We start from the raw sequence: 21194 nt of genomic DNA, 5'->3' as shown, positions 1-21194 counted from the left end.
TTGAGATAATTGTTAATTTTTTAAAAGATGGATGTAAGATCTGTGTCGACTTTCTTTTCTTTTTCTTTTCTTTCTTTCTTTTTTTTTTTCTTTTCTTTTCTTTTTTTGCATACGGGTGTCATATTGTTCTAGCAAATTTTTGCATGTGTTGAAGACTATATTTTCTCCATTGAACTGCCTTTGTACTTCTCATAACCAGTAGACTGTATAATGTAAACTGTTCATGAAATTAAAAATTTTCAATGGCATTTTAATGACACAAATATAAAAGGTATAAATTCTACTAAATGCCAACATTCAACTGATGGTGTAGATTTTTAGTGATCTATTATGAAAGAAACTGCCTTGACCTGTCTGTTGCCTGCTTTTCCAACTTCATCTCTCCATGTTCACCAATTCCAGCCCCGGCAGTCTTTCTATTCCTAAATTACACCAAAGTTGCAGTTGCCTTCAATCCAGTTTGCCTTTGTGGGCCAGTAGGGCTCTTGAAACTCATGAACTTTCCTTTTCTTTTTGGGAAAAAAAATGTAAAATTCACAAATTGTAACTACCAAAAAAGTTATACCAAGATCTGAGTGTTCCTTTCCACCAGATACATTGGTCATATTGCAACAAGAGACAATGTAAAGTTTATAAAATTCCTGGGAAAAGTTTCTCCTCCATCTGAAATGATGCTGCCTAATCTTCTAATGTTTCTATTTGGAAAACAGAAAGGGACTTAATTCTTAATGCCTTAAAAGAGGAAACCATACGGCCCACTGATTCCACTCCAGATTGGGGCTGGTTCAGACCCAGCCTTGAGGCAGTCAGCAGAGCATGCCTGGGGGCTCCTGTACCCAAGGTGACTTTAGTCTGAAGTCCAGGAGGAAGCAGCCATTTGGTGTAACCCACCCAGCAGAGAGGTGAAAGCTATCTAAGTGATAACTGAATATTATCTTGCATGAGGAATAGAGAACATTCTTTCACTGGTCTCTGTCTCCTGGTATCTTTTGACTTCCATCTCATTTTTTTTTTAAGAAGCAAGAACAAGTTAAGCTCAGAAAATGGTCTGGTCTTGACCATTATTGTTTACCACATTATTTTTTAAACTCCCCCATCACCTAACCACTGTATTTTATTTTCTTCACGGGTCTTCGTACTTTGAGAAATTGTTGTGTTGGTTTTCTGCCTTTCAAATTCCTCCTCCACTCTCTCTTTAGAATATAAATTCCATGAGGGCAGGAGCCTTGGTATTGATCTGCATTAAGATCTGGAATATTGGTTCTAAATGAAGATTTTTAAGTTACTGAATAATAGAATAGATGGATGAATGAATGATGGTAGACTATAAACCAGGCTTTTTAAAACACAGAGCCTAGAAAATTGGGCATTTCAATGTATTAATGAGAAGAATATATCAAAGAGAATAAAGAGGCAAAGAAGTAAAACATCTTTCTCACATGGCATTTATAACACAATGATGATGTTGAGTTTCTTCTCATAGTACAAAACTGAAACCATTACCTAATTCATGCACATGAACATTTCAGAATATCTCTCAGAAACCATACTCTCAAATGGTAGGGCAAAGACACAGTAAATAAAATTCAGAATGGTGTCCAATTTTGCACTGTGATAAAGTTAACATGCAATTCTGAATTACATACAAAACACCAGGCAGCTCTTAGGTACCTAGCAAGAGAGACCATCTAAGCATGGGGTACCTTAGAAAGCCAACAATCTAAGCCTTGCATTTGAAACAGCAGGGAATTAGCCCATCAAGAAAATGGCCTACCCACATTAATGCAGATATTTATGGGTGCCTCTGGGAATTATTGAGTAATATGGAATAGGTGAAACTCTAAAAGCCATTTATTTACATTGTACCAAAATAACCAGTACATTCAGTAATGCCAAAGACTTTTCATTGTCAGTTTGCCATGTTGTAGACCAAACAGTCCCTTGTTTTGGTAGAGCTCTGAATCAGGAAAATGTGCCAAACCCTCAGGATTTTCTATTGTAGGAAACAACTCGGTGAGTGAACCACAGTGAGAGCTGGCCATTCCTCACTCAGACCTAGCTGTAAAAGTGATTGCAATCAAACAGCTGGGGATGTACAGACTACTTCTTGAATACATTTTTATTTCTTGGCCTTATGAAAAGAGAGCATGCTATTTTAACAAATTCTATTTCTGAGATTATTATATTTCTGCCATTTTGCTTTTTAGAAGGATATTGTCCTGAAGCAATTCATACTCTTTCAGATACATCTCTTAACGTGCTGCAATATAAAGAGACCTTCCAATTTGTTTTAAGAATCTGTCATTCCTATAGTGTGAATAAGCCTAGATATGATGAAGCTGGCTAGGTGAATTAGAAGCCCTTCTCTCTACACTCCATATTTGTTCCATTTTTACAACAGCTTTTGGCTTAATTGAATACATTATAGTGGAAGAAAGGGTCCATTAACCAGCTTCAGAAAAGTGAGAAATATGTTCCTTTTAGGTTTTTTTTTTTAACGAAACATTATAAAGTAGACTACTTTAAAAATGTCATTCAAATGATTTTTAATTACTACAAATGCATTGAGATGTTAATACACTTTCATAAAAGGCAGGGCTACTATTCCATCCATCTTTTTCTGCCACGAATTCCAACGCTAAGAAAATGATTTCTTTTGATCCACTCTGATAGCATGTAATTAAGGAACAATAAAACATATGGCTCAATTACCACTGCTTCTCATCAAGCATGAATTAATGAATATCAAATTATTATTAATTGTTTTTTCCTGGCTCTTTTTTACAGGACAACAATTATACATTGCTGGATTTTGATAAGCATTTTGTGTTTACAACCACGGACTAGTCTCTAAGAAGAGCAGATGCTTGAAATCATCATCCAGAAGACTAATTCTTTAAATTTATCAACATTTGAAAAATACATGATTATTTTTTTTTATAATCACCCTAATTTATGTCAGTTGATTACAACTGCTTTAAACTTCTCCCAAATGACACCCTCTCCTCATTGTTCCATATGCCTTCCTTCAAGAAGCAGTTGCTATGTACACATAAAATAGTTTACAAGTTCAATTTCTCAATCTTAACAATAGTCTAAGTTCCTCACATATGATTACTGGATTTTTCAATTCCTTGAAAAAAGCTCTTTGAAAATAAAAGCTATAGCTTTAGAAACTAAATAATTAAACAGTGTGTATAGAATATAATAAAGTAGGATCACTGTAATTGACAAAATCAATGCCAATGAATGATATTTATAGACAGGCCACAAAATGACTTCGTATCACTGATAGTTCATTTTATTTGAATAAGCCATCTGTAAACATAAAGTGCTATGTAATATGAATAGATGTAACATGTTAAAGAACATGTCTTTTGTAGTCCATAACCATTATTTTCTCATAGATTATTTATATAACCAGATTTGAAACACATGCAAAAAATTAACCAATTATAATATGTAAAATACATGTCATATAATTTTACCCATTACCCATAAGCCAATGTCTTTCTATTTTTTAAAATTATATCTGCAATAAAATGAATTACACTGAAGTTAAGCTGTTCAGATGTCCTCTCTAGTTCAAAATGATTAACAAAGACTTATTCAGATATATTTCTAAAGAGAAACAAAAACTTGCTTTAGAATAATCTGAGGATCAGAAAGGGACCTTTGGGACAATTTTCAATGCCACTCATATTGTAGATAAAAAAAGAGAGAGCAGAAAGTTCAAAGGACTTTCTGAGGTCCATATGACTTTATGTTATTATTGGCCAAACTTTATAAGAACATTTCTATCAACATTTCTTTTGCACATGAAGGAAACATATCTTGCTTTCTTGACAATTTGTCAATAATGTCTGCAAATCCAAATTCTTAGGGAAACAAAGGTGAGACAATCAGGAATTTGTTTATAATGGAAATCACGATGCACAGCTTGATGGAGCAGGGGTGGGCCTGCTTGGGGTGACGATGCTCTCACCCATCAGGAGCATCATTCCTTTGACATTGGTAACTGAAACCACTTGAATTTTTGATGACGGAATCTAGCCAGATAACAGATGGTTCCCTTTATGAATATGACCTTTTTGAAGGCAATTAGGTTATTTATGCAATAGCAGAATTGTTCATTGTATACAAAAGTCAATCTTCAGAGTAAAAGCTTTTCTAAATTACATATTCTTAAAATAATTTTTTAATTCCTTAATGAATGCTTTTTTCTTGATTCCCATGTGCCAGAATTATTGAATCCACTTTGCTGAAATTTTTAAAGAAAATAACAGTTAGATATGCAAATCCAGTACAAAAATAATTCTATAAAAATTTTTAAACAATCATTCATCAAGGGGGTCATGGTAGATTCAGCATTTTATATTTTCCTTCTACTTCATTCATCACTATGGCTTTGGGTCATACCATAAACATGAAGGACTATTGCCTGGTACTCATATTTAGGAGATGATGAGAGGTATGTTTTGACAACTTAAATTTACTATAAAAATGCAATGCTGCCCTGGCTGGTATGGCTCATTTGGTTAGAGTCTTGTCCAAAATATTGCAGGTTTGATTCCTGGTCAGGTCATATACTAGATTCTAGGTTAGGTCTCAGGTCAAGAGGGGTGTGTGTGAGGGGGGTTATACTGGAGGCAACCAATCAATGTTTATATCTCTTATCAATGTTTCTCTTTCTCTCTCTCTCTACATGCTCTCTCTCTAAAATCAGTGAAAACATATCCTCAGGAGAGGATTTTTAAAAATGCAATGACTATGGAGTACACATAGACAGGGAGGAAGGCACTATGACCTCTGAGTCTTTTGGTAGCCACACCTCCTAGTCCATATCATGGATTTCTAAGAGGCTGGAAGTTAGAGCTGTTACTATATCATCAAGGCTCTTGATATAATATTGGATCAGGAAAAGACTGCTAACTAAGGAAGAAAGTATAATATGAGAACTGGCTCAGGAGAGCAGAAAATAAAAGGCAAAGTATGAATATAATTAGGTTTGTTCTTGTTAGTGATTAGGCAGCCTGATGAAAAAAGGGTTTCTTAGAGCATTTTCCACATTGTCACCAAATTCCATATTTTGGATCTCAGGAAACAAAGAATCACAAATGTTCCTCTTTCATTCACCATTGAAACATTAGGAACTTGGCCGGCCATGCAGTGCTTTGACCGGCTCCCCAGTAATATTTTGGTTATTGGATCTATTTACTATGAATTAAAAATAAATTGTTGATACTGGCTTTTAAAAAAATGAATCAAGTTTTATAGGACTTTAGTTTCCTAACTTACTGGGCACTGTCCATGTCTTTTAAATAAACTTTTAAAGCTTTCATGATAAATTTACAGGAAATGTGAGCTGAAAATGCAGGTCATTAATGTTTGCTTCTCACATCATTTATGCCAATGAGAAGACCAAATTATAGTAATGTTTACCTTAAACTGATAAGAATATTTGCATGCTATATTTAATATAGAATTTAATATTTAATTAAATATAATTAACTTTACATTTCCTATGAAAAACATTATAAGGAATTTAGCATAATAACCAAATTAGGTAGAAAAGTATATTTTAGTGCAAATGTAAAAGGTAATTCACAGATATGGACTTCAATTCCAATTATTTGAGCAGAGAAGATCTATTTTTGTTTAGAAAAAATGGAAAATGTTCTATAATAAATAATCTCTTTTTTTAGTTGTACTAAGGCCAGGTCTGATACCAGAAGAAAATATAAATGTTGACTGATTTTATACCATAAGACAAAATACTGCCATACTCTCTACAACTGAATTCCTAACTATAATTAATAAGATGTTTTTTGTTTTATTGAAATTCTTCATTTTCAACAATATTAAATGCTCATTACTATTAGCAAAAGTAACCGTTTCTTACAGAGCTTAACACTTACCCACAACTTTGGAGTAGCAAGGTTCACAGTGTATTGTCCGTTGATAAATCCAAATACTGTCTCCTGCTCTCAGGTTTTCCAGAGGCCGTTTGCATATTTCACACTAAAGGAAAAGGCAATAAATAAAGTTTACATTGCAAATAAAGTCTAGATTCTTAGTGTAACAGGATAAAAAGCCCTTTCAATTCAGTCAGTACAGTTCTCCAGATTAGCACTCAGGTGCGGCCTCATGAGAATTCACAGAGAAAGTGAGAGTGTGCTTGTCTATAATCCCCATGTAGAACTGTGCATTTCAGGGCATATCTATCATTCAAGTTTCTACTTAACTCACTATAGAGTAGATATAAATTTTAAAAAACTGGTTATGCTAAGGACAAGATCACCAGTTGATATGTCAAACAGAAACACAAAGCATATTTTTTGTTTGCTTATTAAGGAGACCTATGCAATCCAGAATTCAGGAATACACACAGGACATTAAGCAAACATTAAGCAAAACAAATTTCTGTTTGTTCCTCTATACCTTTAAGAGAGTATAGGGAAAAGCTTGTCTTGAGTTGTATTGGTTAGCTTGCTTTAAACCTATGTTCATGGAGCAAATCCCCTGTCCACTGGCTGACTTTCAAGCATGAAGCTATCATCGATTGGTTGGCTCTCAGAAGCCAGTTCATTGAAGCAAATTGTCATTGATTAATTCATATTGTTTAAGCCATTCTACATGATTCTCTATTACCATGGCTATAGAATAATCCATCTTTTTCTAGGAGTGTGGGGACACTTTTATTCTTAGTAGGATTTTATAATTAAGTTGAAAATGAAAATAAATAATCCAAAATACAATAAATGGAAATTATTTGTATTTACCCAAACCAACAAGGAGAATTTTCTTGTTTTAACTTTTTTCTGCATACTAATTTTAAATAAAGAACTATAATCTCTTCTTTTACTGAGTAAATTTTAATAACTAAAAGGAAATTCCATTTTCTCATCATTAAACAATTATAAAATTTTCAGAATATATTTAAATAGTATTCTATATAATGTGGCCTAAAATTAGATTTTTGTTTTGTTGTTCATAACTAAGCTTCTTATTTGTGATTGCTATGTATCACTGAAGCTACTTGGAGGAGAAACAATTAGTTGTCAAAGCATTATAGCTACTTGACTGAATTAGATAATTTCCATCAACCCATAGAATGTCAACACAAAAAGAACCCCTAGAGTTAGGCAAATAGTTCTCAAACTGGCTTCCCATTAGATTTACCAATGCCCAGAAATCATCTCTGAGAGTCTTGATTTAATTAGTGCTGGTCCCAAGCATTCTATTTTTCTTCTAACCTCCCAGATGATTTTAATGTACAGTCATTAGTCTTGTCAGCTTCTTAATTTTTACAGATGATAAAACTGAGGCCAGGTTAAGTTGGGTGATTGTCCAGAAGTCACATAACCATAGTTAGAGTGACAGAGTTAGAAAACTTGAACTCAGATCTTTAGATTCCAGTTCAGTGCTCATCCAGTTACACCAAAAACTAAGATGTTGCAGAAACCGGTTTGGCTCAGTGGTAGAGCGTGGGTCTGTGGACTGAAAGGTCCTGGGTTCAATTCCGGTCCGGGGCATGTACATTGGTTGCGGGCACATCCCCAGTAGGGGGTGTGCGAGAGGCAGCTGGTCGATGTTTCTCTTTCATCGACATTTCTAGCTCTCTACCTCTCTCCCTTCCTCTCTGTAAAAAATCAATAAAACAGTGAAAATAAACTCACTATTAAAAAAACAAAACTAAGATGTTAACCTACTCAATGTTATTTTGAGATATAAAAGCAATGCAATATGAAAATATAAACTGAAGCATTCTACTATGTAAGCTTCATCACTATTATACTGAGCCACAATTAACTATCATTAATCGTGCTCTCAAAAGCAGACTGAGTTTCAACTGCTATTAAGCTTATCAGTGCTAACTGATAGCACTCATAAGAAGCTGCTGGCTTTCTTCTCAACAAATTCCTTTCCTTTCTGCACTTCATTATATATTTTATGCAATGCATGATTTATTAAAATGTTGCAAAAACTTTTATAAAGACAACAAGTGTTTATCTTTTCATAGGTTTAAATCTCTAGAGTCTGAGGAATAAATGTTTCAGTAATCAACTCTAAGCCTAACGCCAAGACAGTAATTGAAAACCGTAGAGGTTAGGCTGAAGAAGTCTGAGAAATACTTAAGCAGTGCATTATTAATGTGGATGAGAGTGTTTCTGAAAGCTTTAACTCCATCTCATGTATTTCATTAAATAATTATTTTTATTCCAGGCATTATGCAATTTTATATTTAGTTAAATACAATAAACATATCCTTACCTTGAAGCAAGTGGAATGGCAGCAAATTTGTAATTCATCTAAAATCATTTTGGTTTTTGTGCCCAAGGGCTTTCGGCAGTAGGTGCACATATCTCTTTCAATGACAGACCTAGGGAGATATTAGCAATTAAAATAAATTTGTCATCCTACAAAAGACAGAGTTATTCCCCATAAAGTCATGTGGAAATGATGTTAATTTGTTGATACTTTAGGAAACTGTAAACATTGAGGAAAGTTTTAGATTTTACTTATTTTAGTGATAGAATTGATTCTTCTAGTTTCCTCAAAATAACATCAAAGAGTTAACACAAAGGAAGGTCTCAAATTATTAATTTATTAGCAATCAAAAGTATATGTGGGCAGGGCAAAGATAATTACAGTTTCCTAATTGAACTAATTCATAAGTACCCCTTGAAGCTCAAAGAGGATTTTGACTTATTAATTTATATATATCATAGAAAAATTATACTATACATTAATATAAAATTTTTACTCTCAAAACATTCAAAAGGACAAAATAGAACTTCATTCAAGAGTGTGTTGGTAATAAATTAATAAATGATGGATCCCTAGGACTCTAGGGTATAGGGTCTAGTCATTAAAATGCTCTCCTGTGACACTACTCTTGGTATCATTAAAAGACAGAATACTGGGCTACATTTTATGACAAAATTTATATTCTTCAATATGATACAACACTCCTGCACACACAAATTTGATGAAGAAAATACCATTTTATTATTTACTTTGGAAAAATAATGTTTAATAATAAATGAACTATACATATTTATTCAGCAAGTCCAAAAAGACCTTAAATCACAGCAGAGCCTTAAGAAAAGCCAATAACTATGTGATGCTTTTCCTTTTGGAGGGTCTTAGAACTGTCTTAAAAGTACCTTGAGGACTTTACTAGTTTCAGGGTTGTTGGCATGCAGGCCTGAAATTTCCAGAGCTGGTATAAAATGGAGTGGTAAAATAAAATCAGTTTATACTTATATGGTGCTAAAATGCTTATGTACAGTATATTTTCTATGCACTTTGCTTATTTAAGCTCAGTTATTCTTCACATCTCTGAGAAGCAGATGCTATTCTTTTTATCATCATTTACAGAAGAGTAAACTGAGGCACAGAAGGGTGCCTGCCAGACAGTGAGTGAGTAGCAGAGGTAGGGTTTGAGCAAGGCCACATGGCCCCAGGGTCCCTGGGCTGCCTTTGGGCCTGCCCATGAGGACTGCTGGGCTCACAATTTTGAAATGAATGAGTCATACCCATGAGCCAGGATGATCCTGTCATCTAGCCCAGGACTAGAATCAGAGAGGAGGGAAATGAAAAGGAGAAGGAGGTGGAGAGGAAAAGGGTTGGAGTAGATAACCTTGCTTTACACGTTCAGCCAGTCAAGCAACCTCTTCCTAAACCTTATGTATAGAAATAAAAACTTGCTCTTTCATCTCACTCTCTAGCTTCTTGCTTATATAATCCTGGCAAATATTTTCCTATGGACTCTACACATATGTATACACACTTCATGTCCCATGCAAGCACTTCAATAATAGAAGACAGGCATGCTCTATCATCCATCCATTCCAGAGGCACTGAGCTAGGAGCTGGGACTATAAAGAAGAGTGAGACAGTCTCCTCCAACAAGAAGCTTCCTGTCCACAGGGGTAGCTAGATGCATGCCTAGATGATCTCAGCATAGTATGGAAGTGTGGAAAGAGTTAGGAGAGAATAGCCAAGGGAGCAACTAATTCCAGGTGAAGGCAAGAAAGGCTTGTGGAAAAGTATCATGTGACTTACAGCTTGAGGAAGAAGGAGCCTGCTAGGTGAGCTCAGTGAGTTGGGGCGGGGCATGATAGGGGATTCCAAGCAGAGTGACCAGGTTGTACCAAAGTGCTACTCAATGAGGGTGTCTGGAGTGATTAAACAGTAGGCAATATGCAGAAGCAGGTTCTGAAGGCCATAAATAATGTGCAGAGGAGTTTGCCTTAATCCTGTGAAGTGGGAAGCCACTTTAAGTGGGATTAGTGTGCTTCGATAAGAACTGTGGGGACATGGCTCATGCCACACAATAATCGACATAAAAAAGTTGCTGGACTCACTGGTTTTAATAGAAAATTGACTTCTGCTTTCATGTCTGAGAAAAAAAAATTCAAGGACTCTGAATTTCAAGGACTGAAATTCTTCATATTAAGAGCAATACTTCTATGAAGAATATTTTCCTTCCTTAAGTTAACACTAAAGCTCTGAGCCCAGGGAAAGCTCCAATGTTGGTATTGTCCTTATTAAAATCACCCTGTTAGTCAAAGGTGTTTCCTAAGTATGTGAGGGATCCAGCTCTGGTATTTGATCACTATATCTTACGCTTGGGTAGATTTCACCCTTCAAAGAGCAATGACTTATAGTTAAGACACTCAGAGAGCATTAGTAATGAACAAATTTTTATAAAAACGACAAAGGGGACATAATATTTATTTTGTTGTTAATCCTCACACAAGGATACTTTTCCATTGATTTTTGGAGAGAGTGGAAAGGAGGGGGAGAGTCAGAGAGAGAAACATCAATGTGAGAGAGAGACATCAATTGGTTGCCTCCCACATGCTTCCCAACCAGGGCTGGGGATTGAGCCTGCAACTGAGGTCCAGAGACGGCAACTGAGGTCTGTGCCCTTGACTGGAACCAAAAATCAGGACCCTTCGGTCCACAGGCCAACAATGCTCTACCTATTAAACAAAACTGGCTAGGGCAGGAGATACAATTTTGATTTCTGGTCCATCCATATTTCCCTTAGCAAACAGACCATAGGTTCATGTTTTTCAGAAAACATTATTGCCCTTGCCGGTTTTGCTCAGTGGGTAGAACGCTGGCCTGCAGAACGAAAGGTCCCAGGTTCAGTTTTGGTCAAGGGCATGTAGCTTGGTTGCAGGCTCCGCCCCAGCCTCAGTCAGGGCTCGTGCAAGAGGCAACCAATAGATGTGTTTCTCTCACACTGATGTTTCTCTCTGTTTCCCCCTTTGTCTTCCACTCTTCCTAAAAATCAGTGGAAAAATATCCTCGAGTGAGGACAAACAAAACAGGAAACATTTATTGAGTAACTGGTCAGGGACAAGCACCTCATTACAAATTGTGCATAAAAGTTAGATATGTCTTTACTCACAATGAGCCTTATTCCCAGAGAATAGAGAAACACTGTCAGCAGAACATCAGACATTTGCATTATAGCTGGTTTCTAGTGGTTGGGAAATCATGCTAATTATTTATTTTCATTACTTCCACTGGCAATCTGCTGGCCACACTCTCATGAGGGTCATCTCTGAGCCCCACTGAGCATTAAATGTTAAAAGATGATCACTAACAGCAAAAGCCTGAGGTCGGTTTACCATCACAAAACTGATACTCATTGTAACCCCTCCTGGGATTACGATGTGGATCTGAGTGTGGGCCCAGAGTGGGTCATGGCCGTATCCACGCAGCTGTCGGTAAGGTGAGATGGCTTTAGAAAACCGCACCGAGGGAGGGCTGAGGGCATAGTCTATGATGCAATGAGATCTAGACTCTCATATGTGGTGGTACTGGGGCTCGTGGGAGTCAGCAAAGCAGAGGGGCTGGCCTTGGGGGGAGGGCAGCTGTAAGGCACAGAAGCTCTATTGGAATAAAATGCATTAGCAACAGCCCAGAAGCCAAGGAACCAATTCCTGGGTGCAGAGGTTGTAGTACTTCACACACAGGCTGGGGCAAAAGTAGTTTTACAGACCTTCGTATGGGAAATAATACAAGAATTAATAAATAATAATATAATAATAAATTCTGTTTCACATACTCAAAACTGTAGCCTACTTTAGCCCCACCCTGTGTATAACAATCACCATCAGGAGCACCATCTCCAAGTACAACAGACAACAAGAATGTATGTGTATAAAACATACACAGGTGTGTGTGCACAGAATTTTATGTCTGGAAATACAGACATACTTACCTATCTGAAGTTGAGTAAACAGTTTGTATGTATTTCCCAGAAATGTTCTCCTGGTAGCCATCCTTTGGGGATTTACTACAAACAACACATATGGACACATGAGAACTGGACTATTTCTTTAGTGTTAATGTATATACCTGTAGACAGGTGAGAAAGCACACACACCTCCTCACACAGCCTTATTGCTATTTTTTTGTGATGTACAAGTCAAGTTAGGATGTCCTAATGCCTTTTTTTAAATCAGGAGAAATATTGATACACAGCCATCTCCAAGTTCACATAGAGAATGAGGCAAGAGTGCACAGCAAAGTATGCCATTTTTCATGAAATTTATGCTTGCACCTTTTCCACTTATATACCACAAGAAAGGTACATGGAGTCTAACATAAAGGAAATGCATAAAGTGAGAGCCAGTGCAAGCACAGGCACATGTACATCGCTCACATGGAAAACTAGAGACGTTTCAACTTTTACACAAGCTATAGAAGATTTTATTTTTACTTGAATACATCCAAGAAAGATTAGTTTAGTGTGAAAGAAAAAAAAAAGCATAATTTTTAAAAGTCCTCCATGTTTCATTTCTTAGGTGGCTTCAGTTTTTTAAATGTCACTCTTTCTTCGAGACAAATGAAATCTGTAGTACACTAACCAACTGGCTGCTCATAATTGCTTCCCAGGCACATATGTTACCTGTGCACATATTAGGAATGGAAGCAATATGCTCCTTGTGTGAGCAATACTCTACTGCCCTCCCTTGGGATTTTTTTAAATGAGAAAACTCTCTTTCCCTCCCAATTGCCCATAGGCAGACTGCTGTCAGAAATATAATCTATATTATGGAACATATAACCCACAATGCTAAATAAGAGTATGCACATATTTTGCATGACATATATCATTACTACCATTTTAATGATCGAGAAACTGAGACTTGAAGTGGTTAAGCAGGTTTGCCAAGGCACATGTCTGTAAATGACAAAGATGCAATCCCAAGTCTAATTCCGGGGCCTCAGCACTGCACTGTGCCATCAGTGTACACTTTAGGGAAAATTGGATTCATCAGAAAAATCAGATTTCACGTTCTGACACTGAATGGACTGAATTTCCTTGAGTCTCCTTCCCCCCAAAGCCCTCCTAGATGCTCTGCCCTTTGGTTTCTTTGAAATGGACTCTGATTAACACATGTCACCTATACCTGCATTTGCATGCCCCACCATTACATTACCCCACAATTAGATTAATTCTTGTTTTTATTCTCCTTGAAAATCAAATGCACATGTCACTGGCCTTGGTTGATGTTTTCCTCAACATCCATCACACAACCAGCAGATTTTGTGAGACAACAATTTCCTGGAATTTGGGTCAGAGTATATCTACCAAAAAGTATCCCCCTTATTTCAGATAAATGGCAAACAACAGTGGGTACTAACATTTAATTAAAGTTCAAGTCCAAATTAGCATAGAAATTCTTGTGCCATTTTATGAAGCTAATTATAAATAAATAGTTATATTCTCATATAAACGTATATTAAAACTTTCAAATGACTTCCTGTTGTGTATACATATGCTATATTAAATTGTTAGTCTACCAAATAACTTTTTATGATTGATAACTACTTAATATTAGAAACATTATGAAGAATTATATACCTAGAATCCAATGAACTGTTAGTCTTCTATTTGAAAAAATATATATAAATACACTCTAAAATAATACCATTTCTTCTTAAATATAGACTATTACAAAATTGTAAGTATAGAAAAATATTTTAAAAATAAACTTCCAGCACCTGTTCTCCACATATGTCCTCGTGTACACAACGGTATCCTTTGGTCCTGCAGGCCTGGTGTCAGCATTGGAACTGGAAAAAAAATATTAACTTTATATTTAAAGTTTATGTACAAGAATAATAAAAAACAAAGTCATTATTCAATTCAATGCAAAAAATACTATATTACTTCTAAACTATTACCTTTGAAATATAAACATTAAACTAGAATTAATTTATTTCTACAAAATTTCCCACGTCTCCCATTTCATTCCTGCCTTCCACTGGCTTGGCCTTCTTCTAAAATAGTAATATGAAAATTGGTCACTCACTAAATCTGTTGTAGAGCATGAAGATGATTTTGAGTATCTGTGCCCTATTTTTTAGTGTCTTTCATGGGACGTTTAGTTTCCCTGATGTTCCATTCATCTTTCCAAACCATACTTGTCCCCTAAATCCCAAACAAAAATAGACCTTAACTAAACATAACATCTGACTTTAATGAAACTTTTAAATCTAGCTAAAGAATGTCAATACTAATATCACAATCATGCTTTAAATAAAAAACAACAAAACACACCACACTGTAGATATTTTAGGGAAAAATTACATTTTACACCTTCTTATCCAGATGTCACAATTTACCAAGGACCAAGTTGCTAACTCAACACCTTTGTGAAAGCCTTTTTAGCCACTAATAAAATGAGAAATTTCTGCATTTGAAAAGAAGGGTCAGGTTGTATATGAGATGTTTATTAAAAACAAAAGAAGAATAGTCCTGTCATTTGCTTTATGATTGACCATGATACTACCTGAAATTCTTCCTCTCTTCATAAGAATGGGTAGTCGTTCCTGTGGACCTGTTGTTGGAAGCATCAGTCAGTCCATTGACTTGGCCTTCTAGCCTGAGAAAGCAAACAAATGTTTGCCACTTAAAAATCAAAACCACTTAGAATTGTTCTTATTTTAATTTTTTAAAATTTTATTAAAATTCTGTTCAAGTTACAGGAACCCATATATGTTTGCTGGATTTCTGCACAGGTACACAGGCAGAATACATGTCCTGTTTTACTTATTTACAGAAACCACCTTAAAAAATAATCTTTCGGCATATGACACATTATCTAGTACTAGGATGGAATACTTTTTATTAAGGGCAGGGACCACCTGAAGTTGGTACTGGTAACGTTTTCACAGCAGCAGTGCCATTTTAGAAAGCTTTTAATGTACAATATATCTGAGAGTTTATCAAATTAGTGAAAATCATCCAGAGGTTGCTTATAGAAATTCCAGTTTTCATTTTATTTTTAATGGAAAGCAATACTTAAAAGATTGTAGAACTTTGACTTAGATTTCTGCTGAACTCAAAGTGTCACCATGCTTAACAAAGTATAAGCATATTTGCTTTTTCCTATAAAAAAGAGAAAAATTCTACTGCAAAAATAGTGAAAGGTTTAGCTCCTTATTCTCCTCCATGTTAGTAAACTCCAATATAGAAATGACATGAAAACCAAAAGGAAAGTTTAGCTGCCTCCTGCACACCCCACACTGGGGGATGAGCCTGCAACCTGGGCATGTGCCCTGACCAGGAATCTAACTGCATCTTCCTGGCTCATAAGAAGATATTCAACCACAGAGCCACTCTGGCCAGGTGATGCAATTGAAAATTTATTCTTTCATTTTATCAAAGGTTTCCTTGATACAAATAAGGAAGGAAGGAAGGAAGGAAGGAAGGAAGGAAGGAAGGAAGGAAGGAAGGAAGGAAGGAAGGAAGGAAGGAAGATTTGGGGAGCTAAGAGAACAGAAAAACTATCTGTTAGATGCAAGAGCCTTCTATACAATTGAGTGGGGCAGGGGGGCATCTATTCCCCTATTTTCTTGGGCAAGTTTCACAACCTATCTAAGCTTCCTTTTGTAAATGAGGATAATAAAGTCTAATCTTATAGGGTTGCAGTGAGAACAGATGAGTTAATGTAAATAAAATTTGTGGGCAGAATGGCTACAATTGTAGGTGAGCTGAATAAACATAAATGATAGTTAAGAGAATTATAGTTATTTATAGTATATCTATAAATATAGGAGGAGGAATAAGTAACCTGCCTCTTTTCCTGATTTTATATTCTCTTGCACAAAATATCAACAATATCACTTCTTTAGATTAAAAAAACTTTTAAACAGAAAAGGCAGCTGCACCTTAGGAAGATATAAAATAGGACCCTATTGTTTTTAGGGATATATATATAAAAGATTTGCTACCATAAAATAATTTTTTTATTCTTTCCTAATTTAAATAGTCTGCAACAACAATAAGGTATAGTTTCTACTCAAGCCCTCCTATAAAAGCAACCAAGGTACAATAGTTTTAAAGCCATTATACTGTGTGGTATAAAGAAATATACTGTTTTGTGGCTGTGATGAATTTGTGTATTCTTTTAGCACCAAGCATCCAAAGAAAATAATCTCAGTGTGTTTTCTGCACCACTGAAAAATCTACCAAGCAACAGTAAGTAAAAATAAGTCTTCACAGGCCAAGTGCAGAGATTTGAATTTTCATGATGCCTTTTATACTAAGCAATAGAACAGCAGGCTTTTAGTCAGAAATTTTAACAGAATTTGAATTGTAATAATTTTTCCTATATCAGCTTATTAATCACCTTGTACATTGTCCTGTGTTGAGATAGTATTTATACTTAAATACCATACTATAGTGCAATTCTTTAGAAAACATTCCAAGTTTACATAATTAATGCAGGCTCAGATAGAATTCATAAAATAAAAGTAAATTCAATTAAGCCTTACCTTCCATTCTTATTTTTGGGTACATTAGATTTTAGTTCAACTAAATTTTCCAGGTCCCGATCTCTATAGAAAAAAATTAATTATATATAGTTACGATATAATTTTAGGAAATAAAAAACAAACAGAATAAAAACTTTAAAAATCAGTACACAATCTTAGACATAGATACTATGGTATAAAGCTATGGGACATTGAAAATCTGACATTGAGCTGTTAATCTCTATAACTCAAGGATGAGAGCATGATATTATGAGACAAAGAACTAATCTTTGGAAGGTTTGAGAAATCTGGTCTGAAAAGAAACAACTGATTGATATTCACAAATTCGGTGAATATTCAATGAGTACCACTTTGTGTCACAAAGTATAATACTAATTGCGTATTTCCATATGGATTATCTCATTCAGATCTCACAAAATCTTGCAGGACAGCATCTGGGGCTCAGAAAGGCTAAGTGAATTCTCCAAGGTCAATTAACTAATTTGTAAAAGAGTCAAGATTTGAGGCTGAGCCACCTGTCCTTCTGAAATCAATTCTTGGCTATTTAATTAGAGACTTCATTCCAACTTTTTGGATTACAGAAACATGAAAAATCAACATAAAATTGAATCAATAATTCATAATGTGCAGGATAAATGGGACAATTAGAATCTTAAATCTTGGGCTACATTTATGATTTGACACACTTTCATAAGATACAATAAATATCCTGTGATATGTTATTTATATATTAGTTATTTATAATATATCTTTACTTTAACTCTGATAATTCTTAACTCTTCCCCTCCCCACCTCCCCATGAGTTTGGAAAAGCCTTTGTCATGAACTTTGTTGGTTAGGAACATAGTTTAAGAGTTTGAGTGTCCTGGGTTGCAAGCTTGATCCCAGTGTGGGGTGTGCAGGAGTCAGCCAATCAATGATTCTCTCTTATCATTGATGTTTCTATCTCTCCCTTTCCCTTCCTCTCTGAACTCAGTAAGAAATATATATATTTTAAAAAGAGTAAAAGTGAGGCCACCTATTCTCCTATTTTCTTGGGCAAGTTTTACAACCTATCTAAGCTTCCTTTTGTAAATGAGAATAATAAAATCTAATCTTATAGGGTTGCAGTGAGAACAGATGAGTTAATGTAAATAAAATTTGTGGGTACAGTGACTACAATTGTAGGTGAACTGAATAAGCATAGGTAAATGATAATTAAGAGTATTGTAGTTATTTTCAGTATATTTGTGCTAAAACACTGATAGTAGGTGTAATTGATTCCAAAATTTTGAGGACTGCTGTTTTATTTTTCTCTTTCTTTTAAATTTTCACATCTTTAGAATTTCAGCTTTTGTAAATCTCCCTTCTGATCCTGAATAGTACACTTAAAAAAGGTTATTTTACATGGAATCAGTATAAGGACTCTCACTCACAAAATTAATATTTATATGGATGAAAAATAATATTCAAAAATTATCTTATATATGAAATAAGATTTAATATTTTTTTTATAACACCCAACCATTGATAATTGATAAATCTGCAAGTTAGTCAACATTCCTTAGCTACACTTAACCCTCACATTTAAAATCCTAACTGCACATTTTTAATAGGAAATATGCCAATTAATATATGTAAAATATATAGGATTTCAACAGAAATCTCTCAGAAATATCAAAATCATTTGACTCTGCAGCTTGAATATATGAAATTTAAAAAATTACTTCCTCAACATAACTGCTTAGTACTATATAAGAAAACCTCCTAGATTACGTCCTTCAGATTCAGCAATGGAGACCAAAGACTTTGCATTTGCCTAACCCCTGATGCTCCCTCACTACTTCCTACTGCCACCTTATTGGCCTCTGGGGCCATTGTACTATCTTAATAGCGTAGACATGAAGTGATTATCCCCTTAATGTTTTTAAATAACACTTCACTAAATATTTGGGGATAATGGAATAAAAAAGTGGGGTATCATGGAATTCCATAACCCAGCTTCCTACAAATGCCTACACCATAGTTAGTAGTGAGAGATCACCAGGAAATGTGAATCTTGAGAAATAAGAATTTTGACCTGGAAAGTGGTTCTCTGCTAACCGTGGATGAACTGAGAACCTTTCTCATTGCAACTTGAGAGCAGAGACACATGGCCATGACCTTATTCCTTATTTTGGGATGTTGTTATAAATTGGATAATGAGCCATTATGTTGAAGTCCTAATGACATTATGTTAGAATGTGACTTTATTTGGAGATAGGGTCATTACAAATATAATCAAGTTCAAATGAAGTATAAGGATGGGCCCTAATTCAGTATGACTGGTATCCTTATAAGAAGGTGAAATTTAGACTTAGACACACACAGATGGAAGGCATTGTGAAGACACAGGGTGAAGACAGTCTTCTATAAGTCAAAGAGAGGGACCTAGAACAGATCCTTCCATCATGGCCTTCAGAAGGAACCAACTCTACTGACACTTTGATCTTGGACTTCCAACCTCCAAAACTGTTAGAAAACAAATTTCTGTTTTAAACTATCTAGTCTGTGGTTCTGGTTGTAGCAGCCCTAGGGAAACTAACACAGGTCTGCTTCTGCCCTCACAACATGATTAGGTTTACTTTCTCAGCCCGATGGTGGGCATCCTCACTTTCTCCAGCATTTTTTACTCCTGCCTGTTGCAGGTACTGTGTTTTCTTCTCCACCCCCACTTCCCACCACCACTTTCTCCACCTCCTCCTACGCTTTTCCCATTCCCTGACCCCAAGTCTGTTTGGACCCTAGCTATTGTGATGGAGAATGGGAATGGATTTGAACCTGAGGAAAGAAAAGAAAACAGAATCTTACAAATGCAATAATTATAAATAGATAATTCAAAATTGGCACCTATGCATGCCTTCAAAGAACATTCCCAAAGTGACCTCAGACTGAATCACTGAATAAACCATAGTATTAGTGGAGTTTTCAATAAGCAGTGTCACATATCAATTTGGTAGGGTGTAATATAAGATTTTATTCTGAATAGTCTACACTAATATTTAAAGCAAAATAAAAAGTTCTAGATTATGTGAAGTATAAAATGTGTATCTGCTTTGATTGTTCACCCTGATTGATGTCATTAGCTAGATTTGAAGATCCGGTAAAAGAAGTTCAGATTGCCCATAAACTTCTCAAGCTGAAGGATATAAAAATAAATTTCATTCTTTAATTAAGACCACATCTATTGCATGGTGTCTTTTACACTGTGGTAGAAGATGAAAAGCTGTGAGTCAAAGTGTGAAAAAAAGATTTTTATAGAAGCCTAGCCAAGTGCTTCAGGGTTGAGCAAAGGCTTAATTCCAAACCCTTCCTGTGTCAGTTGCACTTTATAATTGAATAGTTTATGAGCAGCTGGAATTAACTCAAAGAAAAACTATCACTTCTCTATGGATACAGTGAGAAATACTAAAAAGAAATTTTGTTAACCATAGCAACTAATAATGCTTTTCTTTATGTAGATTTCAAATGTTTGGGAGAAAGTATTAGTTGTCTATTATATAGAGCCATAGCATAAATTTCATATATAAGCATTTATCTATGTTGTCATTATGTAATTTATTTTCCACTGTACATTATAGAGCAGATTAAGGGGAAAATAGAAATTTGGGGGACCACAATAGTATTGTCTCATTTTATAAATTAATGTTATTTAATAATATAATACAATTTTCAAGGACAAATTCTATAATTCATCATCTGTATATTGCATTGTGTGCTCACCACCCAAAGTCTAGCTTCGTTCCATCACCCTATATTTGATCCCCTTTAATTATGATCTCTTACTAGACAATTTTTTCTAGGATAAGCATTATATGAGAGAAAGTTATCAGCTCACTCCCAACTGCTCTTCCTCTCCCATGAGACATGAGAGGTAGTTATTAAAAGCCTCAATATGTTTCTCTCTCTTCAGCTTACTTAAATTGCTTTCATAGAATATCAAACACATTTGCAAAATTAATAGTCTCCATATAAAAGTTTTATTATGGTACTTCTTTCATGCCAAGAACTAAATCTTAGGCTTTAACTTTGGTGCAAAAGGAAAATTTGTCTCTCTGAAAGGAGTATAGAATACAGTGAGATAACCATATTATTCTTCAACTCTGTTGACACCTCCAAATGGGCCCAGCTTTATGTATTTTTACCACTCTTTTTAATTATGGAGTCATAAAGATTATATATTAAAGAAGTTGACAGTTCCATAAAGAATTGGAAATTTTAGATATTTTAAATATAAGATGTGACCAAGAATGTTAATGGCTCTAATTCACCATGGTTCACTGGGATTATGCCATGACCAGCAGATGATCGCTGGCTAAAGGAGATCACTTAGAAGACACCAGATTTCTTCATTCTGGTTT

The 21194-nt window shown here is 35.1% G+C and overlaps 1 protein-coding gene across 25 annotated transcripts in view; it reads right to left on the bottom strand.

The window, feature by feature from the left end:
- Positions 1 to 3282: 3282 nt before the first annotated feature.
- Positions 3283 to 21194, bottom strand: part of SCEL (sciellin) — a 106976-nt gene continuing 89064 nt past the window's right edge. For 23 of the 25 annotated variants that reach the window (XM_036455824.2, XM_036455835.2, XM_036455818.2 and 20 more), the window contains 7 exons: positions 16816 to 16878; positions 14829 to 14921; positions 14038 to 14109; positions 12248 to 12322; positions 8275 to 8383; positions 5919 to 6021; positions 3283 to 4261 (listed from right to left, as the gene is read on the bottom strand). In XM_036455824.2, coding sequence (XP_036311717.1) covers positions 4245 to 4261; positions 5919 to 6021; positions 8275 to 8383; positions 12248 to 12322; positions 14038 to 14109; positions 14829 to 14921; positions 16816 to 16878 — 532 coding nt within the window. In that variant the 3' untranslated portion in view covers positions 3283 to 4244. The remainder of the gene's footprint in view (positions 4262 to 5918; positions 6022 to 8274; positions 8384 to 12247; positions 12323 to 14037; positions 14110 to 14828; positions 14922 to 16815; positions 16879 to 21194) is intronic. The other 2 variants (XM_036455833.2, XM_036455826.2) reach the window with 2 other exon arrangements.

The sequence above is a fragment of the Pipistrellus kuhlii genome, unplaced genomic scaffold (genome assembly GCF_014108245.1).
Source record: "Pipistrellus kuhlii isolate mPipKuh1 unplaced genomic scaffold, mPipKuh1.p scaffold_m20_p_3, whole genome shotgun sequence".
NCBI lineage: Eukaryota > Metazoa > Chordata > Mammalia > Chiroptera > Vespertilionidae > Pipistrellus > Pipistrellus kuhlii.
This window is presented reverse-complemented; position numbering and strand designations above follow the sequence as displayed.